Below are 25,637 nucleotides of genomic sequence, written 5' to 3'. Positions count from 1 at the left end.
TTTTGAGCTCTTGCTGTTCCCTTCCTCAGTTCAATTATCTTGCTTCTTCCTTCTAATAGGTCCCAGAGTAAGGAATGCAAACACACCTGTCATTACAAAAGGGCGGTCTTAGGAGAAGTATGTTGTCACTTGCTTTGACTCAGGCATCACACACTGACAGACAACCACTGAGAGAGATAATGGCTCAGAGGTGAGGCCCTTTAACTTCTGTGGAAATGGAACTATTTGTTGTTGTTTTCACAGAGCTGTGAATTGTTTTAGGTGAAGCATGAAAAGCCTTACATTGTTGCTCATCATTGCCATTTTGTTTTTAAATCAAATACTTGTCAGTCCAGCTGTGTTTAAGCACACCAACTGTTAAGTGTGATGCCAAATTCTTTTGGTTTTGTTAAACAAGTCTAGCTTAACTGGCTCCATACTATGGATCTTTAAAACTTTGGTGAGGAAAGGAGACAAAAGCAACGGTCCAACCATGATGTGGAGGAGCCCTCTGGCCCTGGTGAGGGATGCTCTGCATAGTCAGAGGGCACGGGAGAGGGAACTTCGCAGCTTGCAGTCCAATCTGCCGTACGAGGGGATGGAAAAAGCAAAGCAACCCAATCGCTTCTTCCCATCAAATGCCATCGAAACCACTAAATATTCGCTGCTGTTATTCCTTCCCATGAACCTTTATGAGCAGTTTCACCGCATGGCGAATCTCTACTTTGTGGGCTTGGCCATCCTGAACTTTATTCCAGTGGTGAACGCGTTCCAGCCCGAGGTGGGCCTGATCCCCATCTGTATCATCATGTCTCTGACAGCACTGAAGGACGCCTGGGAAGACTTTAGGAGGTACCAGTCTGACAGGAAGGTCAACAACATGCCATGTTTCATCTACAGCAGGTACTTTCAGGAGATTTCTTTGTTCTGAATGTTCATGCACGATGTGGCAGGTGTAAACCACATCAGCACATCTGTTTGTGATTCTCTGTATGTCTGTGTTTGTGTATTTTATTGCCTCTGTGTTTCAGCACGCCTTTGGGAATTTTTGACTTAAAAATAGAGAATGTGTGGGAGATTATACAACATCTCGCACCATCACACTGAACATGTTTGATGAAATCCTCAACTGAGTATTGCGTAATCAGAGACAGTAAGGTTAGCTGTTTTCTTTTTTTGAATGACTGGTGAAAAAGAGAAATTCTGAACGGATGACAGCCGTTTTCAGACCTTTTTTTCTGCTGTGATTTATCAAGCACAAGAAGACCACAGAATGGGTATGAACTTAGTCAGGAAATTTGTTTTGGTTGATTTTTTTACTTTGTTGCAATGTTGCCCTTTTGGCAATAAGCCTTCTACCATTGAACACTTTCTATTTGAGAAGCTGTGTAGTATGTGGGTTGTGTCACGAACAAATTGGCAAATCTACTCTGCCAATGCAAGACAGCTTATTATGCAACTGAAACCTGTTTGGTGCCATTAATTAGGTTGGATGATTAAAGTTTGAAAAACCAAGACATACTGGCAAATTCACAATAAATCCATTTGATAAAAAGAAGCCTAAGCAGTGCATTGGAGAACCATATGCAACTACACCAGCCTGGCACCTCCTCCTCATGCTGGTCACCAGCTTGGTCTCACACTGCTGGGGTATGACACCTCAGTCCAGTCAGTATTTCTTGCAAGTCTATGTTTTTGTGTTGGTCACTCTGGAATGAAGAGAACTCCCAAGTTGATCCCACTGGTTTTCAGTGGTGCTGAGGTCAGGACTGCAGGCAGGCCAGGCCGATCCATCCTCTGCACTACCAAATTCTAGAGGTAGTCTCTGATAAACCTTGACATCCTGGATGAATAGAGATTGGTCCTAAAGTGTGGAGATATGGGACTGCCACTCTCTCCAGAATCTAATTTTAGTATCTCTGCATTGAGATTCCCACAAATGCATTTTCTTAAAAAATGTGGGACTATTTTGCTGGGAAAATAAGTATTTTTAACAGTATACATGTTATTAGCAAAAATAATTTTTACAACAAAGAAAAAAAATAAACCAAAAACAAATTTCCTTACAACTTGTGCTAAGTACATAAAGCTAACGCATAGCTTGGAAAGCCTTAGTCAGGAGAAGACACTGCAGATTTGATGTGTCATGGTTGCCTAAAGTATGAACTCTGTTGACACAGAATTTCTGACACTTGTGCAATCAAACAATCATTTTTATCAGGTTCAGCAGGTTCCTGCATGTATACTGGAAATCCTAAACCATTATCAATGGGATAGTAAAAAGTTACATATGTAAATCTCAGGATATAAAGTTAATTCTTTCTATATGACAATGACAGGAACTAGTATCAAAACCACTGTTTAGACCAGTCACCTTTGACTGTAAATGCTGAGGTGGAATACAATCAGATAATAGAAACTTGAACCTAACTATCGTCCGTTTCCCATCAAATTATTTTTTTGTTGTTGTTTTCACAGAGCTGTGAATTGTTTTAGGTGAAGCATGAAAAGCCTTACATTGTTGCTCATCATTGCCATTTTGTTTTTAAATCAAATACTTGTCAGTCCAGCTGTGTTTAAGCACACCAACTGTTAAGTGTGATGCCAAATTCTTTTGGTTTTGTTAAACAAGTCTAGCTTAACTGGCTCCATACTATGGATCTTTAAAACCAATCACCACCACCCTACAAGCATTTTGTTGTATTCATTGTTGTTTGAAAGACTACATTTGTACATACCCTGAAAGTAACACCTAGTATCTATTAAAACCATTAGATATGGTTTCACTTCATACCTGTTTTTTAAACAAAGAAACCAGAGACACTTTTCCCCTTAAACAAATATAATTTTAAAAAGACTATCTGGTTAAATTCCATTCTGAAACCTTACCTATTTCACTTTTATATTAACTCACTGTGCAGGAAAATCTTTCCCAGAAATGTTTTTTAGATAAAATCATCCTGTTGTCATCTAAAGACTCACCCAGATGTTTTCCTGTCTGCAGTTTGTGTGCAGAGCAAAGCTCATTTTGCCTCTGGCAAAGGCTTTAGATTTCGAGTACAGAGCATAAAGCAGGCTTGATATTTTCATATGGTTTTGTTTCTCAAGGAAGAAGACAAGCACAATGTTCCCAAAATGCTGAGTTATTCATTTGAAACTTGACTTATTTTTCTCAAACTGGAGTGCCTGGATTAGCTTTAGTTTTACTTAGAAGAAATTAGGGTGTCAGTTATTAAAAGGTTAATTGAAAAGCTATTTAACTGTGATGTACAGAAAATAAGCCACAAGCGGAACGATGAATTGTCAGTCAGTCAGTCATTTTCTACCACTTATTCCATAGTGGGTCGCGGGGGAGCTGGTGCCTATCTCCAGCAGTCTATGGGCGAGAGGCGGCGTACACCCTGGACAGGTCGCCAGTCCATTACAGACGATGAATTGTTCAAGCGAAAAAATTATTTGTGCTTCAGACATAAGATAATTACCAGAGGGAACTAGGGAATTAATAAACGTTTCAAGAAGATGTAGATGTGTATATACCAAGAACAAGCTCTAGTGGCCATTTATTCATCTGTGAAGGTGGAACCAAACCCGACCTAACTGTGTTCCAGTTGGAAAACCAGTGGGATAGGCTAACTGCTGTGCTCTGTGGCAAGCTAACTATATTAACACTATAAGCTAACAGCAAGTACATTTTTTTAAGAAAGCACAATATCAGAAAAACATATATTTAGGTTATTATTGCTGAATATTGCTATGACAATATGATAAATACACACTTCCCTCACTTTCTGTTTCTTTTTCTTCATCACAATGTCCTCACCACTGGTTGTGAGCTTTAAAAAGTGTGGGCATCAAAGGTAACGGATGTAAATCCAAGAGACCAATACATTATTAGCATGCAGAATTGGCATGCATGACACTTGGAATATAACTTCCAGTTGCATCCAAGCAGCCCTTATATTTATTTATTTAAACACCAAAGAAACTGTGAAAAAAATTGGGAAAAGACCTTATATGATACAAACAGTTTATCTTTGCTTGGAATATGTGGCAGCCATTTTGGATTTTTAAGATCGGGGTTGTTGAAAACATCCACTTTCGCTCTTGACACCTTCATCCAAAAATATAGTGCCAATGAATATTAACTGTTTAAATCAAATTCCTCTATTCTTGATGTTTATAAATGTCTATCAATATGATCATGCTTTGAAACCTCAGTAATCACTTCTGTGGTACTTCTTAGAAAACGTTTCTGAAAGCCTGGTTTAGGTCAAGTTATTATTTTTTAGTAGTAAAAGGAACATAAGTTTTAATGTAATCCTAATTTCCTTATATTTTACTTCCATAAACCCACAACTTTATGTGATCTGTTAATCTAGTCTTAATTGTGTGTGCTTCATGATTTCTGAAGGTATATGAAAGAATTTCTATTTGAATTCATATTCATCCCTGTTCTGACAACACATTGGACAGGACATGGACAATTGGAGGTAAACAAACAAAACTGTCAGCTTTAAAAAAAGATATTAGCAGCATATGAACAGAATCTAGGAGTCATATCATTAGGAAATGGGAAATATTCAGGAAAGATCTGACACAAAATAAGTCTTTAGGAATCACCTCATTGGTGCTAAGACAATACTTTGTCTTTCAAATCATGTTATCTTTGTTTTCATAGCGCTAAAGAAATGGGAATAAACTAAGCCCTTGTGACTTCTTATATAGAAAATACCATAACATCTAATTTAAAATCTGTTCGGTACTTAGTTTTCTGTTATGAATGAGAACAACACTGGTCAATTCCTTGAGTTGAGCTTTTCTGCCTGACTGAATTGTACAATGGAGTTAAGAAAAACACATTAGGAAGGACTTGAGACATTTGCAAAGCACTAACAGCAAAGAGATGTGTTTTTGTTTTCAAGTTAACAGGGAGTGTATGCAATTCATACCTAAACACAGTCTGACACATGAAATGAATGTTTGAAAGTACTATAACGTATGCAAGGTGATGAATACAGCATCCTAAAAATACATTAGGCTCTCCTCCTGCTTTGTTGGGAGTGAGGTGTGGTGTTGGGTGGTTACTAACCCATCAGGTCCTACATGCAGGGCAGCATACTTTCAACTTTCTGTCACTGGTGCTCGGTCAGCTAGACATACGGGATGTGATCATTCTGCAAAACACTCTCTGAAAGAAGTCCTAGAACTGTCTTACTTCACAAAGTGCAGTTCTTTTACTAAACTTCTCTTTATATTTCCTCATACTAAAACACAGAAAACCTATCTTGCCTACCCAATGTAGATTTTTTTTTAACTTAGGGGATTCATGCTGTTTAGTTCAGTTGCTCCTTTTCTTTAATTCTTGAAAGTGAATCAGGTTATAAAATAATCTGAGTGACTATAGTCCTTTATCGTCACATCATTATGTTTCTGACTAGAAAGTGGGTTACAAAAGTTTTACCCTTGAACTTTCCTACAATTTGTCACTTCACAAACACAGACTTGATGTATTTTATTGGTATTTTATGTGATAGAACTACACAAAGTAATGCATAATTGTGAAGTAGAAGGATATTTATACAATCTCTTTCCAAAAACTCAAAAGTATGCATGTGCATAAGTAATACCAATATGAACTCAACAAAAATACAGCTGTTACGCGAAGGCCTCAGAGGTCTGTTGATGAACATTAGTGAACAAACAACATCATGGAGACCAAGAAACACAGCAGACAGGACAGAGCATATCACAGAGCCCCTTTCAATCCATCATCCTGGAGTGCAAACAGTACGGCACAACTTTAAACCTACCCAACCTGAAATTACAGTCCAAAACAAGAGCATTAAGATAAGCAGTCCATGGTAACTCTTGAAGAGCCGCAGAGATCCACAGCTCAGGTGAGAGAATTTGATCATAGGAAAATTAGGAAAATAAGTAACTTGAAAAGCATATGTCATAAGACGTAGGCAAGCATCGTGGATTCACAAAGATTCTTTTGTTTTTTTTAAATAAACGCACTCACACACCACCCTTGTAAATTACTACGCAAAATACTTGATTGAAATCTTAACCCAGTACCCATGGCCCAGTGGCACTCTTTGGCCTGGTGGTTGGGGACCCAAAGACCAAAACATAGATCAAACATACATATGCCTTTAAATGTCCCAGTCAAAGTTCAGACCTAATGCAACTGAGAATCTATGGTCAGAGTTGAAAATCTATGGTCACAGACACTTTCCAACTAAGCTGACTGTTCTTGAGCTATTTTGCAAAAAGGAAAGTGGAAACCTCCCAGTCACTACAAGTGCTCCAAAAGATTTGGTAATTGCAACAACATGACATTCTAAAAAGTATTAACTCAAGGAGATGAACTCAGAATCCAGCTTTTTAGAGTTTTATTTTTAAAGGATTTGAAAACCATGTATAATTTTCCTTTCCCTTCACAATTATGCATCACTCTGTGTTGGTCCATCCATAAAATCCAGAAAACTGAGGTTGTTACATGACAAAATGTGTACAAGTTCAATAGAGAAGAATACTTTTGCAAGGCACGGTACATGAAAGTCAATCTCGGCTTCAAAAGTTGATGTCTGACTTCTTTGACCGCAGGAGGGAGAAGCAGTATGTGGAGCGACATTGGAAGGATGTACGAGTGGGAGATTTTGTCAAAGTAGTTTGCAACGAGATCGTCCCAGCAGACCTGCTCCTCCTTTATTCATCCGACCCTAACGGCGTTTGCCACCTGGAGACGGCCAACCTGGATGGGGAAACCAACCTGAAGCAGAGGACAGTTGTTTCTGGACTCTGTACATCGGTGGGAAATATTGCTGGCATGTCCTGACATTACTTACAGTTCCTGCTCCTGTCATTACCTGTCAAAATGAGGGATGAAATACAGAAAAAAACAGAACTGTCCTTCTACATACTTTCGACTGTATATTTAGTTTGCATGACAATCAGAAATGACTGTGTTGTTCTTCAAATTTAGGTTAAGTTGGAAATAAAAAGTTTCCGTTCATACAGTAATAAGGCTGTATTTTGTTTTATTAAGCAGCATCCTGAATTTGAGCCTGAGAACTTCAATGCCGTTGTGGTGTGTGAAAGGCCCAATGACAATCTGAATCACTTTAAATGTTTCTTGTGAGTATCAAACACATATTTGGCATTGATTTTAAAAAGAAAGTGTTCCTTAGAAGCGTGAAAACTAATTCCAACCCACTCACTGGACCTCTCAATAATAGCAGACACATTATTGGGGCTGTAATAGACTGTAATCAATTTTCCGGGGCGCCACAGCTCCTACAGAAAGACCAGTACTGGAAAAAAGCAGGAGAGCTCTAATGGGGAATATGTCAGCAATAATGAATATCTAACAAGATCTGACAGTAAAAAGGATTGTCTCTTTCCCTTGTTGCAGAGAGAAATCTGATAAAGACAAGGTGGGCGCCAGTATTGAGAGTTTGCTGCTGCGAGGCTGCACAGTGAGAAACACAAATCATGCTGTTGGCTTTGTGGTGTATGCAGGTAATTTCACAACTGGCTCACTGCCTTAGCTGTATCATTTAAACAGGACAAATGATGGGTGTTTAGTTTTTAATTCAACTTCATTGAGATACAAGTGAAACCTGATTTTTTTAAATATAAAAAACACACATAACCTTTCTTTCCCTTTACAGTTTGAGATGAAATTACACTAAATGTGTCCTTTTTTAGGTCAGTTGGGTTTACCTAAATTAATTATATTCTATTTATTCTTTATTTAAATTCCTTAAAAGTCACCGAGACAATTTTTTGAGAATTTTTGTTAAACGTTTACCTGCAGTTAGTCAAGTGTCCTTCCACAAGCTTCTCAATACTTTGATGAAATGCCTCTTGTAACCAAATCAGGGTTGTGGGTGACCTTGTTTGCAGACACCTCGTCAGCTCTGCCAACACATAAGACTGAGATCAGGGACTTTGTGATGGCCACTCCAAATCATTGGCGTTGTTGTCCTAAAGCAACTCTATAACCTATTTGGCAGTATGCTTGTGGTTACTGTCCATTTGGAAGACTCACTTGTACCCAAACTTTAACTTCCTGGCTGATGTTGTTCAATATTACCATATTATGTTCTTTTCTCATGATACCATCTATTTTGCAAAGTGCCCCGGTCCCTCTGGCAGCAAACATGATGCTGCTACTTCTGCCATTTTCTGTAAAATAACATTCTGAACTTATATGAATATGATACTCGTACTCGAACTTGTACTTGTACTCATTGTCATCCGCTTCATCCGGGAGGGGGCAGCAGAATCAGTAGAGACACCCAGATGTCCCTCTCCCTAGACACCTCCTCCAGCTCCTCCGGGGGGAGCCCAAAGCGTTCCCAGGCCAGCCTAGAGACATAGTCCCTCCAGTGTGTCCTGGCCCGTCCCCTGGGCCTACTCCCGGTGGGACGTGCCTGGAACACCTGCCAATGGAGGCGTCCAGGAAGCATCCGGTATAGACACCCGAGCCACCTCAACTGGCACCGCTCGATGTGGAGGAGCAGCTGCTCTACTCCGAGCTCCTTCTGGATGGCAGAGCTCCTCACCCTATCTCTAAGGGAGTGCCCGGCCAGCCCACAGAGGAAGCTCATTTCAGGCGCTTGTACGCGGGATCTCGTTCTTTCGGTCATGACCCAAAGTTCATGGCCATAGATGAGGGTAGGAACGTCCATCACAATGCACAGTCACAGCGTCCCCGTTACTGCGGCAGCCGCACCGATCCATTTGTCGATCTCCCGCTCCATTCTTCCCTCACTCGTGAACCACCCCAAGATACTTGAACTCCTCCACCTGTGGCAGTAACTCCCCTCCAACCTGGAGAGGACAAGCCACCCTTTTCCTGTCGAGAACCATGGCCTCGGAGTAGTAGGAGCTGATCTTCATCCCAGCCGCTTCACAATAGGCTGCAAACCGCCCCAGTGCATGCTGTAGGTCTTGGCTAGAGAGGGCCAGCAGGACCGTGCCATTTGCAAAAAGAAGAGACAAAATCCACTGGTCCCCAAACCAGACCCCCTCCGGCCCTTGCCTGTACCTAAAAAACCTGGAGCATCCGCCACAGGGCACCACGAGGGACACAGTCGAATGCCTTCTCCAGGTCAACAAAACACATGTGGACCGGTTGGGCAAACTCCCATGAACCCTTGAATACCCTGCAGAGGGTACAGAGCAGGCCCAGTGTTCCACGGCTGGGACAAAAACCACACTGCTCCCCCTGAAGCCGAGGCTCGACTATCAGTCGGACTCTCCTTTCCAATACTTGGAGGTCCTGGCCTTACCAGGGAGGCTGAGGGGTGTGTTGGAAAACAGCCTCCGGTCACCTTTTTTATGAAGGGGGACCACCATCCCGGTCTGTCCCATCCAGAGGCACTGTCCCCGACCACCTCGCAGTGTTGAAGAGGAGTGTCAACCATGACAACCCTGCAACATCCAGAGACTTGAGGTACTCAGGGTGGATCTCATCCACACCCGAAGCCCTGCAACCGTGCAGCTTTTTAACCACCTCGGTGACTTCAGCCTGGGTAATGAAATAGTCCAACCCCAAGTCACCAGCCTCTGTTTCCACCAGGGAAGGCATGACGGCAGGATTGAGGAGATCCTTGAAGTACTCCTTCCACCGCCCGATAATGTCCCCAGTCGATGTCAGCAGCTCCCCAACCCCCACTGCTTCCCCCTCTTGAGGCCCCGGACGGTTTGCCAGAAACTCTTCGAGGCCAACCGGTCGTCCTTCTCCATGGCCTCACCGAACTCCTCCCAGGCCTGAGTTTTTGCCTCTGCCACAGCCCGGGCCGCGGCACACTTGGCCTCACAGTACCCGTCAGCCGCCTCAGGAGTCCCACAAGCCAACCACAGCTGATAGGACTCCTTCTTCAGCTTGACAGCATCCCTTACTGCCAGTGTCGACCACCGCCGCGACAGGCATCGCAGAATATGATACATACAATGTAATTGCCTTTCTGAAAGTATTAATCAGAATTTTGTGACTTATTTGTGGTTTGCTTTTATGCGTGCTTCTAACGTTATCATCTTAATGCTCTCAAATTAATTGGTTACCCAACCAAACTGAACGGTTACCAAACGCAGAATCACCTTTTGTACTTTAAGCTGAAAAATTTACAATATTGCAGCTACAAAGTTTATTCATTTCTAGTGTGTTCATAAACTTTTGTCCTAATCTTTGAACTTCAGTCAAAAGCTATATTTAGAATTGTTTGATATCATAGTTTGATTCATGGTGCAAATAGAACCATAAAATGCTCTGTTTTGTGTTAGCATTATTTACAGTTTACAAAATCACACTTAATACCAACCAAACTCACCAAATTACCAGTATTAGTTCAAGCTAAATTAATGTACAGATGTATTTATGTGGCTATTTTGTGGTTCATTTATTTTTGATGTTTTCATTAAATTCTACCTTAACACTGTAAACTCTAGCGGTTTGGTTTGTAATGGAAATGCTAATACTCTCAGGTTGTGTTAGCAACCTGAGAATATTAGCATTAAGTGACATTTACAACTCAAATTACAGAACCTAATTATCAATTTTCCTGTAGGTTCAATAAATGTATACTTTATTAATTTTGTTTATATAGTTGTTCAGTTATGTAATTATTATAGTTTTGTTTCTCACAAAACAATAAAACTTGCTCTGTGGTTTGCTGTCTGTTGCTAATGTTAGCTTGATAAAAGTTTGTGTCAACATTTATAGTCACACAAAACAATAAAGCACACTGAGCCTACTTAAATGTAAATGTTCCTGTATTATTATGTATCTAATCACATTTTTAATTAAGAATGTTTTATTCAATAAATATTTTTTAAAATGTATTAAAATACCATAAAATGTGTTAAGCTCAGTTTGATCAGTTTGATGTATCCTACCAATACTAGTCAACACTCAAAGCCTAAATTACCAAATATAAATAAATAAATAAATACAGTTATGAAGGCAACATGGAAAATCAAAGACAGAAAGGCATAATGGAAAATATTTTCAGAATAAATATTTATAACTTGTACAAATGTTAAATACTTGTGAAGTTGTTGATGCTCCAAAACATCTAAGGGGACACTTTTCCATACATACAACTAGCTTCCTCATTTACTGATTTAAATAATTTCTTTATAGTTCTGTAAAAAACCAGTAACTTTGAAGATATGATAAGAATTTTCTTCAGTGTTTGAATAACTCGCCATCTCCTGTAATCCTTAAGGCCATGAAACCAAGTCCATGCTCAACAACAATGGGTCGAGATGCAAGCGAAGCAAACTGGAGCGGAAGCTAAATGTAGATGTCTTCTTCTGCCTCATTCTTCTCTTCACCATGTGCCTTATTGGAGCAATTGGTAATGAATTACATCACTTAAACACAGAGTCACTATGTAGACGGAATCATCTAATTTTATGGGAGGGAAGCATTAGATTTCAATTTAAAGCAGGTTAACTTTTTTGCTACAGGGCTAAACACAAACTTAAAGAAGAGAGGGGAAGCAGGGGGAAATATGAGGAGGAATCTGGGTTTCTTGTCTAATATCCAGTGCAATTACTTTAAGCTGTCTTCATCAATACAGGTCACTACTTATGGTTGGAGTCACTGCCTGGCGTGCCCCCTTTCTTGGTCCCTGGCAGCAACGGTCACCTGGATGATCCTAGTCTCATGAGTTTCTACATGTTTTTCACTATGATCATCCTTCTTCAGGTGTCTGACACACATCACTCAAGCAGGATGTTCTCGTTCACCTTAAGCTCATTAAACTAACTCCTGCGATCTTTGTCTGCTCTCTTTTTTCCTTTTTGTGTGTTATTTTCCACCACCACTGCTGCACTCATTGTTTCTCACAGATCCTAATTCCAATCTCTCTCTACGTGTCTATTGAGTTGGTAAAAGTCGGTCAGATTTTCTTCATCACTAATGACATTGACCTGTACGATGAGGAGACAGACAGCCGCATACAGTGTAGGGCTCTGAACATCACGGAAGACCTAGGCCAGATTGAATACATCTTCTCAGACAAGACGGGCACCCTCACTGAGAACAAGATGGTGTTTCGCAGATGCTCTATCATGGGTACTGAGTATTCACACAAAGAAAATGGTAAGAACTTTGAACAGCCAACATTTTACAGATTAAAATCGATGATGCAGCTTTTTATGGATGATTCTTCTGGAAAAAATTACAATGATTCTGGTATACTACCATAAATACGGTGGCCCTGATGTAAAATACAGAAATGTTGCTTTGTTATTTTATCTACAAACAGTATATAAAACTGTTTAGATAAACAATATATGACCAAATGAAATTATCAGTGAAGTTTAAAGAATTTTATGATTAATTTTTTTCTGTCTTAAAAACACTCACCTGCCAAATGAAATAAACTGAGATGCAATACTTAAGTACATGAAAGGACATGAAATACTATGTCTTCAAAGGGTCTGTGTGAAGGTCTGGGCAAAATCGTAATTATATTAGAAAAATAGTATAGAAATATATAGGAGAACATATATATGTACACTGTATATATATATATATATATATATATATATATATATATATATATATATGTATATATATAGATATATATATATATATATGTATATATATAGATATATATGTATATATATAGATATAGATATAGACACATTCCAAACAAAGAAATTATGCCAGAATATTTTAAAGGAAACATTTTTTTTAAACACATCGAAAAACAACAACTAGGCAGACTACTGTAAGAAAATGTAGCTTTATGACCTAAATTGATCATATCTAGCATTGCTGACAGTTGTTTTGATTTGACCAGGGGCCATAATTTGTATTACAGTTTAAAAGACTCAGTTTGCCCATGTCGGAATCCATAATAAATGAAAAAAGGTGTAATGCCAAAATTTTGAAAATATATAAAATTACAAATAATTATTCATTTAGGTTTTTGATTTCTTTTGGGGTTTTTTCACACTTATTGTGTTTGTTGAAATTTAGCTTTCTTTCTGGTAATGATTGACCGTATTGTAGGTTGCAGTTTTTATTTATTTATTTTGAACTCTATACATGTTGTCCAGTGGCAGATGCATGCATCTGGGATGCAAATACGTTCATCATCATGGATCATTCATCATTCTGGACCTGCTTTGGGTTTATTTTGTACCTACTTTGACAACCAGTGATTTAAAGTGCATTTGTGAATTTCTGTTTCAATCGTTAGTTTGACACAAATTTTTTTTATTTGGGAGGCTTAGTGTGGTGTTTTTCTGCATCTATTGCTCAAACTATATAATATGTTTTAAATATGAGTTTGTCACCTGTCCTCTCCTGTTTAGTCATATTTTCAGATGTGGTGCCTTATAATTTGATTGACTCATGCGCACATAAAGTATTATTTTGTTTTTGTACTGTGACAACACATTAAAACGAGTGAAAAATGGTACAAAATGAACACCCTCCAGACTGCGTGTTTTTATGACTCTTCTATAAAAGCCCACAGTTTACGGCTAATATGTCGATATCTCTGGTCCTTTTCAGCCGTCCGCCTTGCTTTCCTCAATGAGCCTGAGGCTGAGGAGGAGGTTATCTTCAACCAGCATCAACAACTCCCACGAACCAGGTGGTCCTTGGAAGATGAGGGCATCGGCCCTGCAGACACACATTGGCATGACAGCAGGCGCAAGAGCAAGGTGGCGTCAAATGGACAGAGTGATGTGGCCTTCAGCAGTCCACTGGTATGAAGATCACTTGCTAATTCTGACTTTACCGGATGAATGTGACTGGAGAGCACAAAGACATGACATTAAATCAAACATCACAGTAAATTACAATATCTAGTAAACCTTTCAAACTAGTTTGCACATTTTTAGGATTGAAAATTGACAAAAGAACATAATAATGTATGTCCTTACACTTGTACAACATATAAATCCGAACTAAGAAAACCTCAGAGTGTCAATCTGTTTACCCAAATCTGATTCATCCCTGAGTCAAAGGCCTCATGGTCCCTGTGCTTGCCGCAGATGGTCAAGCTTCTAGGTGTCAGCGATGGCTCAGCTTTGCCCCTGTGTCTGTGACGGGACATATGGTCACACTGAGTACCATTTGGCACAGACTACCAATGTTACATCAACTGTAAAAGTGCACGATAGATTAGTCATTGCTGTTTTGATATAGTACAGTACAGTTTCTCTGTGCCTATTTTTGTCTAAAGTGCAAAGGGGAGGAGATACAGAGACAGAAAAACTCTACAAGGAGCCTGATTTTACTCCTCCTCATGCTGTGTCTCCAGCAGAGTAGCATGCCTATATGAATAAAAACATAATAATACTGCTTTCCTCTTCTCAGCCTTTTAAACCTGCCTTATCTATGGTCAATCATATCTGTAAGGAAAGTTTCAATGATTAAAACTTTCTCTGAGTCCATTACGTCAGCTTAGGGAGAACTTAGTGTAACCGAGACAAGGTTTATCAACATTTAACACAACAGACAGTATTTAATTAACAAACTGATTAACTTTTGCTCCTCCAGGAAACCGAGGTAATTCCAGACCAGAAGCTGCTTCAGCAGATTAGCAGGGCAGAGAGCAGCGGTGGCTGCAGAGACAGCAGCAGAAAGATTGATGCTCACCTGGACTTCTTTCTGGCTCTCGCCATTTGCAACACAGTGGTTGTTTCAATGGCAAATGCTCACAGACAGAGGGTGAGTTTACTGCAACTGCGAAATGGAAAACTGAACTGAGAAAAAACATGGATTTATCTCTTCTTTAAACAACCAGTATGCTGTAATTAAGTACAAATCTGAAAACTGACAATTCAACTGTGCTATCTTTTCATGATTTTTACAATTGGGGCTCTAAAGTGTGGGGTGCTTCTGTATCCAGCCAACTTTACTCTGATACCCCTAAATAATATCCAGTGTAACCATTTTTCCTCAGAAGTCAACTAAAACTAAATATAGTCCACTAATAACTAGATAATCTTAGTACAAATTTAGCAGTTCTTTAAAGATCTCAGAGTTTTGTTAGAGAACATTAGAGAACAAACAGCAGGAACACAACAGAACACAGTCAGTGAGAAAGTTTTGTTTAAAGAAGGGTTAACAATATCAAACATAACATCTCTCTGAGCACTGCTTAATCTATGACCACTGTGGAGGCGCTGCAGAGATCCACAGCTCAGGTGGGATAGCCTGTCAGGACAGGCACTAGTGGTGCACTGCACAAAACCGACTCTTATGGAAGAGTGCCAAGAAGGAAGCCATTCTTGGAGGAAAGCCATAAGTAGTCCCATTTCCAGTTTCCCACAAGTCACGTAGGTGACACAGCAAACATGAGGAAGAATGTGCTCTGGTCAGCTGAGATCAAAATGTACTTTCCTGGAAAGACCTGAAATGTTCACAAATACTTTCCAACCAATCTGGGCCAGCGAGAGCTATTTTTTAGGAATGAACAACAACTTCAGCCCGATGTGAATGCTGGTAGAGACATACCCCAATGATTAACAAGTGCAACTGCAGTGACAGGTGGTTCTACAGTGCCTTGACTGGCAGAGACTGAATACAATGTATGCCATGCTTTTTAAATTTATATTGGAAAACATTTTTGTCATCCATATTTGCTTCTCTGTGTCAGTCTATCACCTTAGATGCAATAAAATACAATAAGGTTTGTGGCCATGAGTACATTTGCAAGGCACTATATTTTTGTTTCCCTTAAATTGGACAAATGATTAAAGATGCAAATAAATAAATAGATGTGAGTTTGATGTCTGGATCATATTAAAAAGTATTGAAATTTGTTTCTATATTATTACATTGTTTCAGGCATGCACGTCTCCAAGCTCCAGCCAGACGAACAACCCTTTGGAAGCCTTTTCTAGTATGCTGAAAAAAGCTGGGGCTTTATTCCAACGCAAGTCCAAGAGGAACTACAGTCTCTCAGAAGATCCAGTTATAGACTCTACAAAAACGGAGAGCAGTAGGGACCCAAACAGACTCCAAACATGTTCTCTCCATGCTCTGTCTCAAAATGACCTCCTTACAGCAGAGTCAGAGGACCTGTGCTATGAGGCAGAGAGCCCTGATGAGGCAGCCTTGGTGTACGCAGCCAGAGCATATGGCTTCATCCTGCTGGCACGGACTCCTAACAGTGTGACTGTGAGGCTCCCGTCTGGGGAGGAGCTCGTGTTTGAGGTGCTGGACACCTTGACCTTTGACTCCAACAGGAAGAGGATGTCCGTTTTGGTGAGACACCCAGTCACCAAAGAGTATGTGCTGTACACTAAAGGTGCAGACTATGCCATCATGGAGCTACTTGGAACACCTTACGCAGGTACATGCTGGTAAAAAAAAGAAAGATGTATCTAGTTCCTGTTTAAATAATCAAGCATACACTGTATGAGTGGACCTGTATTATTTTGTTTCTAGAAAACATCAGTGGCATAGAGAAAAATATAGCAGCTTATACTCAACACCACCTTGACTGCTATGCAAAGGAGGGCCTTCGCACACTCTGCATTACAAAAAAAGTACGAAATCCTTAGTGATTCACACCAGCATCAATGTCTTGCAGTACACAAGCTTGTTTTCATGTCTCTTCATCTGTGACAGGTTGTGAGTGAGAGCACGTATCAAAGCTGGTTAGGTAAAAGAAAAAGGGCACAGGCTGCTATAGAGTGCAGAGACGAGCTCATCATGGAAACTGCTGTACAGCTGGAGACAAAGCTCACCCTGTTAGGTAACACCCATCAACCTGACCACTCCCAGCACTTAAGAGGTATATCTTCATGATGAGATCATTGTGTGAATGATGCCTGTCTTGGGATGTTTGTCCTCCTGCAGGGGCGACTGGCATTGAGGACCGTCTGCAGGAAAACGTCCCAGACACCATTGTGGCGCTGCGGGAGGCAGGGATCCATGTGTGGGTGCTGACAGGTGACAAGCCAGAAACGGCTGTCAACATCGGCTATGCCTGCAGGCTACTGGAGGAGGAAGACCTGGTGATTAACATGAGCTCCCAAAACAAGGTCAGGAGGCTGCAGGTGAAGATTAGATAGATAGATAGATAGATAGATAGATAGATAGATAGATAGATAGATAGATAGATAGATAGATAGATAGATAGATAGATAGATAGATAGATAGATAGATAGATAGATAGATAGATAGATAGATAGATAGATAGAAACAAAGAAAGTTTGTCAGGGGTTCTGGGAGACCAAAATTTTAGATTTTTGAAACCTGGTCCTTGAGTGGAAAAAATTTCAAAATGTTGGTTCTGTGTTTCCATCCAAAACACATCTTTTCTGAAACGTCTTTCCATCACCTCTCACTGTAACCAGTATGCGCCTCACATGAATTGGACTTTTTGAATGCATGCTCTGTGTTTTTGTCCACTGTTTCTGGTGTGTTTCTGTGGCAGTGTCCCAGCACCACCAATGGGCCTGGCATACATACTACAGCGTTTTCAGTGGTGATGTGTGCACTCGTTTGGACGCACAGTTTTTCTAAATCATTTTTGAAACAACACAGTTTTGTCTTGTGTGGACAGGTCCTTTATATCGCAGTTTTTGTGCTTTTCTCCACCACCACCCCCTGGGGAAAATTATATTTTGTTCTGTTTTCAAGCATAGAATATGCTTTATGACTCTAAAACTGTTCATATCAAATTTCTATTCAGTGTAGAATAATTCAGGATTTGATCGGTCTCTGTATTTTAAGCTGTAAACTACAGTATAAAGGATCAAATGTTGTTCAGTGTTCTTTAGAAGCTATAAATCATCCTCAGTGATATTTTCTTAAATTTCTCACACCGTGTACAACCCAGGGGGTTCACACTCCCCTATTTACTGGACATACATGTAAGTGATAGAAAAGTCTGACATAACTGAAAGGTAAACTTTTTTGAGTGCGTGCCACCCCAAACAGAAGAGCTCCCCGAGTCCAGAGCCATAATTCTCAATTTCAAAAGCCCAGACTCATTGCTGTAGTATAAATTTTCACATTGTTAATAAAATCACGTCGTTGCAATTTAGGGTGTTATTTCCATATTGAGAGATGTTTGCACCCTTCATATTTTTATTTATTTATTTTAAATTAAAACTAATTCAGTCCATGTTTTTCTCTTCAATTTACATATAGTATCCAACACATAGAAAACTGAATTACAATGTTCTTTGCTGCTGCTTGTACTGAGTTATTGTTGAGTGCAGTTGCTTTGTTCAGCTGCAGGAAGAGTGGGCCTGCAGCCTCAGCAGCCTCTCACCTTCCAAATTAATGCATAGAAAATTGACTTTAGGACCTTAATTAGGTGTGGACTTTTCCTAATTATGCCCAACAAATTCAATCATGCACAGGCCAAACCTCCCCAACAAGCATTTCTTATACCAGGTAGAATTAAAGCCCATTTTGTATCAAGAAGACCAGAATGTTTCAACCTTTTATTTCCATCATTCCATTAGGCTAGCATTGTAAGTGTTGTATAAAAGGTAAAAAACTTAACAACATGGGATACTTGCTGTCTATTTTCATCAGGTAAAATGAAAAATGAATGGCAAAATTATACATCACATTGTATCTTCTGCTCACATTATGGTATAAGGAATAAATCAATACATGCTAAGATTACCTCATACCAAGAGTATAACAACATATTTGACTAACACAATTATAATTTAATATTTTCAGTATTCAAAAGCTAAAAAGATATAAATACCTTTAATACTTTTTATTTATATATCTATTCACATATATATTGTTTATGGGAATATTTTAGATGTTTTCATAAGGATTTTCTGAGCTCCAAATTCAAGAAGTTTCCTTCCTCTCATTTAAATGTTTGAACTCATTTAACCCCTTCTACATTCAAACTAAAGTTCAAACCCTCACCTTTTCATCCGAGGGAGATAAGGTATGTGGTGTGTGGCCTACCTCACCAAGGCCATTAAAATGTGGTTTCACAGAAACAAGCCTTTCATAATGACTTGACCATGTCTTCTCATTCTGGTCTTGGGGATGGATAAAAATTACTTGGCAGCTCTAAGGGATACACGTGGATCCGTCTGAAATAAGTGGGTCTGATGTGAGACCCTCAGAGGCACTAGTAACTGATGACGAAGGTACCCCCATACACCAAAACTAATGCTTTCATATCTAATTACCAGTCTAATATTCAACCCTCACAGGAAATACACTTTAATTAACATTTTATTTTTACAACCCTAACTCAGTGACCACTGGAGAGACGACCCTCCCACATCCACCTTCCCACCAACACTAATGAACTTTACTGAGAACTGTAATCTGTTTTTACAAAAAATACAAAATGGAGATATTTTTTAGTCATCTTGAGAACCTTCTTTTGGCAACATCTGGAGCTATTCAGACACAACAATGATGAATCTAATGAGACCAGAGCCTGACTCAGCACATGCAGTAATCTATACCCTGTTAAAGAGCAAACATCCAACTATGGCATCACTATTTATTTTCTAGGCAGTTTTAGAAAACATTTCTTGGTTCATTAGCTGGACATATCATGGTTTCATTGTAAAAAGCAGTTCATCTTTGGCAAAATTTTAGTATTGTTGTTTGAAAACTACAAGTGAATCTGACATGAGCATCTTCTGTTTTTTCAGCTCACGTGCACGTCCATCCTGGACTGCACTCTGGAGGAGGTCAGGAGGTATGGAGAGGACCCTCGTAACGTGGGCACCACCCTGAACATTTCTCTGGTGATTGATGGAAACACTCTAGCCTTGGCTATGTCACCTGACCTGCAGGAGCGGTTCGTGGACCTGGCGAAACGGTGCCGCTCGGTTCTCTGCTGCAGAGTTACGCCCCTGCAGAAGAGCAGAGTGGTGAAACTGGTCAGGGAAAAACTCAAAGTCATGACACTAGCTGTTGGTAAGTTGTACATCAAAGTAGGATTTATATTGTGTTGATTTGTTTTTGTTTAATGAGTTTGTTAATTAGGCTTAATCATTTAGTAGTTTGTCTTCAACTGGTCCAAGGCAAAAGCAGTTCCCATGGCCCAGCAGGGGGCGACGAAGAGTGCTTGTAACTCCTCTAGACAAAAAATGATATATCACTCAATTTAACTGTGTTCAGTTTGCACGTTTGGAAACCAGTAGGATTTGCAAACTGCTGTGCTTACAAGCGAGGCTTGTGGAGTACACATGCCACTGATTTAATTTAATTCAAACCAACAGAATAGAAAATAAACAGTCAGTCAAGGCACTTTTGTTATGCATGTCAGCCATGTTGAAGTTTAATGTTGGTGTTGGTTAAATGTTATAATTTTTTTATGCTTGTTGTTTAATCCTGACTGTGCAGCACATTTCATGAAAACTGTGTAAATACATTTTAAGAAGCAACAAACAACTTTTATTTGGTTGCTTGTAAAATAAACCAATTATATTTGCTTTCTTTCTTACTCCAAGGGTTGGATGATATAGGATTACAAACAACTTTCATTTGCTTTTGCTTTTGCTTCACCTCTTTATATCTCCAGATAACTAAAGTCCGCTATCAATAAAACATCAGTGGATTGATTACGTTTCTGTTTAGGTGGTTGTTAAAACTGCCCATTTTGGTTTTTGATAATACTTTTCTTTGCAAAAAAGTATTTACACCACAACCTTTCTGTTCATATTTCTATTTGTAAAAAATATTAAAACTCTATATTATTTCCCTTCCACTGTGCTACTTTGTTTTGGTCAATCACATAATATTCCAATAAAATATATTAAAGTTTGTGGGCTGCATGGTGGTGCAGTTGGTAGCACTGTTAGCAAGAAGGTCCTGGGTTCGACTCCCAGCCGGGGGTCTGCATGGAGTTTGCATGTTCTCCCCGTGCATGCATGGGTTGTCTCCGGGTTCTCCGGCTTCCTCCCACAGTCCAAAGACATGACTGTTAGGTTAATTGGTCTCTCTAAATTGGCCTTAGGTGTGTGAATGAGTGTGTGCATGGTTGTTTGTGTGTTGCCCTGCGATGGACTGGCAACCTGTCCAGGGTGTACCCTGCCTCCCGCCCATAATGCTTGAGCGATATGGATACTGTTGTTAGACACTGTACCTTGACATTTAATTGAGGTTAGGCAACGTTATTTGTGACCATTAGTAAATTGGTACTGCAGCAAGACACAACTTTCAACTTTGAGACAAAAATTTGTCACTAGGTTTCTAGGTTTGTTACTAGGTTTCAGAAGCAAGTAACAAAAAATGTATCTGAACAGTAATTATATTATTTAAAAGCCCATTGTGCATATAATAAAAAAACTCAGGACTCCACAAGTGATGACTTCCCCATGATCACCAGTTAAACCCCAAACATCACTACATCTTGCCATAGTTTAGAACAGATGTCCAGTGCTAGAATGAAAAGAAATTAAATGACTACAGAGGTTATAATGGTTACATGTTTGTTTCAGGCGATGGTGCAAATGATGTCAATATGATCCAAGCAGCTGACATCGGCATTGGGATATCCGGTCAGGAGGGCATGCAGGTGGGAACTGACTTCACTGGCTGTAAAGATGTTTTTATCCATCCTCGTCCCAGACTAAATCATAATGTGATGTCTCTTGGTCATTTCAGGCGGTTATGGCGAGCGACTTTGCCATATCACGCTTTAAGCACCTGAAAAGGCTTCTCCTTGTCCATGGACACTGGTGCTACACTCGACTGGCCAACATGGTCATTTATTTCTTCTATAAGAACGTGGTGAGTGCTGTATCCAAATCAGAGAGCTATGCTGTATGAATTAACCTTCTGTTCTTATAAATAATGGAACTGTGTGATTTAACGTGCTCCTCAGGCCTATGTGAACTTGCTGTTCTGGTATCAGTTCTTCTGTGGATTTAGTGCCATGACAATGATTGACTACTGGCTGATGATCTTCTTTAACCTGTTCTTCACCTCTACCCCACCCATCCTGTTTGGCATCTTTGACAAAGATGTTTCAGCAGAGGTGCTACAGGGAGTTCCTGAACTGTACAGGACTGGTCAGGGAAAAGGGGTTAGTGATATAAGGAAATTCAAAGTAACAGTTTTAGTAAGTATGACTTTAATTATTGGTTTTATTTTTGGATGTAAATATGTGTCTTTTGTGTTTAGGAATACAATTTTCTAACCTTCTGGATTTCCATATTGGATGCCTTCTATCAAAGTCTGGTCTGCTTCTTTATTCCATATTTGGTAAGAAACACATCTAACAGGTTGTCGTCACAAGTAGTATTTCATCTATTAATCGTTCTGCCTAACATTTGACCACATGTTTTATTCTTTCTTAGGCTTACCAGGATTCGGATGTTGATATTTTCACCTTTGGAACGCCACTCAACACAGTTGCTTTATTTACCATCCTCCTTCATCTTGCAATAGAAATCAAATCCTGGGTGAGTACTGAACTGATATGTGTCGCTTGGACCAATCAGTCGATGTTTTTACCAACCACACAAAGTACGTATATATTCTCCAAACCTTAAACTACTACCCTGTTTTTAATGCATTTAATTAAGGTCAAACCCATATAATTAATTTGAAACAGATTTTGGCTTGTTCATATAATTTCCTGTAATAAAATGTAATCTTTTTATACTGCAAATACATTTAAGTAATTCAAACTTTTAGTGTGGGAAGTAGGGGCATGCCAGGGCTTTAGGCCTTCTTGTTTAGCTTAGATTAACTTTACACAAGCAGCAGTAAATAACTTTGTATTTTTCTATAGACTGGCTAAGAATGGCTAATGAAAATCTCTTTACTTGCAGTGTTGTTATACAGGAGACATGGCTGAAAAATAACTCAACAATAGCAGGATGTCCAATCATTGTTGCTGTTTACTTGCAAACCTGAGGACTTGTATTTAGAAAAAAAAACTATTAGTTTATTAAATGCTCCTGTCTACTTACAAGCTAGCACTGGCGCTGCATCACAGCTAGCTGCTACAGGAAGTTACAAAAGCAGCACTTTGAACCATGATGAGCCATTGCTTCGAAAATTGTGAGAATTCAGATCAATATGGACATTTTACTTCCCATGGTGGTGTCCATTTAGGCAGATAAATACTGTTCAATGATGCTTTCCTAATATTGATAAATAATGTGCGTTCTGTTGGAATTGCAGAGTTTCATTCAATATTTGGACTATGATAGTCAAAGTTTTCCAAGCAGTCCCAGGTTCAGAATCCAACATGGCTGTCACACATATAAAATACAATGAAAGATGCAGGTGTTAACTCCTTACTAGCACCTCTGACAGTTGTTTCTCATCCAACTAGAGACACATTGTTCTGTGAAGCCTCCAGTTCTGCTTCACCCCGTTACTTCTATGACATAAAGCGGTAAATAATTTTTCTGAACGCCTCAAACAGCTCTTTAACTCTCACCATGACGTTCATTCTCACTTCAGCGCTCAGGGGTGTCCAAATATGTCAGAAAAACTCAATGGCTATGGCCGGATGTCCTAATCTTTTCACTTGACAGTTTTCTGCACTGCTGCAGTGCTGATTTTTGCTACAGTCCCCAATTAGGGAGGTTTCTTGTGATGGATCTAAACCATTTTATAATAACAATTTTGACTTCATAACTTTTTGAAGTTCCATAAAACTATTTGCATAGAAATTGTACTTACCAGACAATGCTAATGGCTAACTGGATGCTTACCAGTTTGTTTAATAGTTGTTTTGTTTTTTGATTGTGTGTTAGACGGTGGTCCATTGGATTATCATGCTGGGCAGTGTGGCGCTGTACTTCATTGTGACCCTGGCTTACAGTGCAGTCTGTGTTACCTGTAATCCCCCATCCAATCCTTACTGGGTCCTCCAGAGCCAGATGGCCGACCCCATGTTCTTCCTGATCTGCACCCTCTCCACTGTGGTGGCTCTGCTGCCCAGGTACAATCCTTCGTTTGATACAGTATATGGACTGTATTTATAAATGCATGTTTTTCAAATCTGCCTTTTATCTTTAAACAGAAAAACAGAAACTATCTGATCTAATCTCCTATTTTTGTTTTTAAATGTAAGAAAACAATTCTCCCTGAATAGAATATCAACAACAAAGCTTAAAAATGCAAGAAATTTGCAATCTTAAATGAGCTGAAGATTGATTTAAAAAAAATAGAAATTGTACCAAATACTGCAAAGGCGGGCTGCACGGTTGCACAGTTGGTAGCTTGCAGCAAGAAGGTCCTGGGTTCGACACCGGTCGGGGGTCTTTCTGCATGGAGTTTGCATGTTCTCCCCTTTCATGCATGGGTTCTCTCCTGGTACTCCGGCTTCCTCCCACAGTCCAAAAACATGACTGTTAGGTTAACTGGTCTCTCTAAATTGCCCTTAGGTCTGAGTGGGTGTGTGCATGGTTGTTTGTCCTGTGTGTCTGTGTTGCCCTGCGATGGACTGGCGACCTGTCCAGGGTGTACCTCACCTCCCGCCTATAGACTGCTGGAGATGGGCACCAGCTTCCCCACAACCCACTATGAAAGAAGCGATAGAAAATGACTGATTATACTGTAAAGGTTTTGTCCCACTTTTTGATAAAATAGACACAGACAAGTATTTTAAAAATAATTTCGTTGTCACATTATTTTTATCAGCTTGTGAGCCGACTCACCACTGCCATGAATAGCTAGTGGCATTGCGGGGGTGGAATCTTTTTAACTTAAAATAATCAGTCATATATTTCATTATATCAGTCGTCCAGCACAACAAATGGGACTTTTTTGTATTTACCACCCAGATCATATATTATTATCATATAGTATTATTATCCTGCCTTCAGTCTTGACTTGTTTATATCATTAACTGTGATAAAGATCTTTTTACAGCAAATACATTTGCAGATTTGTAAATACATCATGTTAAAATTAAAGGTTAGGATCAGCTGCTGCTTCAAACATATTCTTCCCTGTCCTCTGAAAGTGCTGATTGTCAGAGAGAGAGCTCTGATTTACATCAAAAGCCTGTATGTTTTTCACTGGCCTACTTTCTCACCACCACGCTCTCTCCCTCAGGTACACGTTTCATGTGCTGAAGAACTCTGTTGCCCCCTCCCCGCTTCTGCAAGGCAGACAGCTGGACCGGATGGAGCCTTCTACGAGAGACCAGTGGATCAAGGAGTGGAGGGGCTTCAGGGGAGGGCCGTTGGTCAAACGCTATGAGCTGTCTGACCCACCCTCTCCCACCCGGGCGACCCCTGTGGACTTCTTTACCGAGTCTCTCACTGACGCTGATTTCATGGGGGATGATAACAGTCTGAACGTCATCACAGACAACCATCATAGGGCTGTGCAATATGATGATAATTTATTCAGGAAACTGTAAATATCTTAACTGGCTCATGTGTGACTTTCTGACTGGAGTCAATTTTGCAATAAACTGAGTAATTAAAGCATGTGCAGACCTATCTTCCTCTTCTCATCATAACAAAGCAACACATACGTCTGTTAATATCCCAACAGGTTTTCAGGAGGCGGTGCTAACCCAGTTAGTGGCCACATACCCTTAAAAAGGTTTAATATTATCTTCTGACCTGTGTTTCAGCCCGAACATACAAAAAGATTGTGTACATTTGTGTGTATGCTGATGGAGCATCATCATTAAAAGAAGCAAAATTCAAATGAAAACGAATCAGGTGGAAAATTGGCTTCTATG

The 25,637-nt window shown here is 39.7% G+C and overlaps 1 protein-coding gene across 2 annotated transcripts; it reads left to right on the top strand.

Annotated features, from left to right (window-relative positions):
* The first annotated feature begins 180 nt into the window (after positions 1-180).
* On the top strand, positions 181-25,377 carry atp10b (ATPase phospholipid transporting 10B). 2 transcript variants are annotated; one of them, XM_047352912.1, is made up of 21 exons: positions 181-882; positions 6,589-6,793; positions 7,034-7,119; positions 7,397-7,503; positions 11,220-11,351; positions 11,577-11,704; positions 11,848-12,100; positions 13,526-13,722; positions 14,519-14,689; positions 15,812-16,319; positions 16,415-16,515; positions 16,598-16,724; positions 16,829-17,013; positions 19,624-19,891; positions 21,418-21,494; positions 21,584-21,709; positions 21,804-22,004; positions 22,103-22,183; positions 22,279-22,383; positions 23,692-23,879; positions 24,998-25,377. In XM_047352912.1, the coding sequence occupies exons 1-21, from the start codon at positions 473-475 to the stop codon at positions 25,305-25,307; spliced, it is 3,966 nt and encodes a 1,321-aa protein (XP_047208868.1). In that variant the 5' UTR covers positions 181-472; the 3' UTR covers positions 25,308-25,377. The 2 variants fall into 2 exon arrangements, with proteins under 2 accessions (XP_047208868.1, XP_047208867.1); XM_047352911.1 differs by having other exon boundaries at positions 16,829-17,028.
* Positions 25,378-25,637: the final 260 nt, after the last annotated feature.

Source organism: Girardinichthys multiradiatus, chromosome 23 (assembly GCF_021462225.1).
Source record: "Girardinichthys multiradiatus isolate DD_20200921_A chromosome 23, DD_fGirMul_XY1, whole genome shotgun sequence".
Classification (NCBI taxonomy): domain Eukaryota; kingdom Metazoa; phylum Chordata; class Actinopteri; order Cyprinodontiformes; family Goodeidae; genus Girardinichthys; species Girardinichthys multiradiatus.
This window is presented reverse-complemented; position numbering and strand designations above follow the sequence as displayed.

Coding starts and splice junctions, on each gene's coding strand:
- atp10b (XM_047352911.1), top strand. CDS start 473: ATGATGTGGAGGAGCCCTCTGGCCCTGGTGAGGGATGCTCTGCATAGT. Junction 22,005..22,102: donor GGACTGGTCAGGGAAAAGGG/GTTAGTGATATA, acceptor TTTTGTGTTTAG/GAATACAATTTTCTAACCTT. Junction 22,384..23,691: donor CAATAGAAATCAAATCCTGG/GTGAGTACTGAA, acceptor ATTGTGTGTTAG/ACGGTGGTCCATTGGATTAT.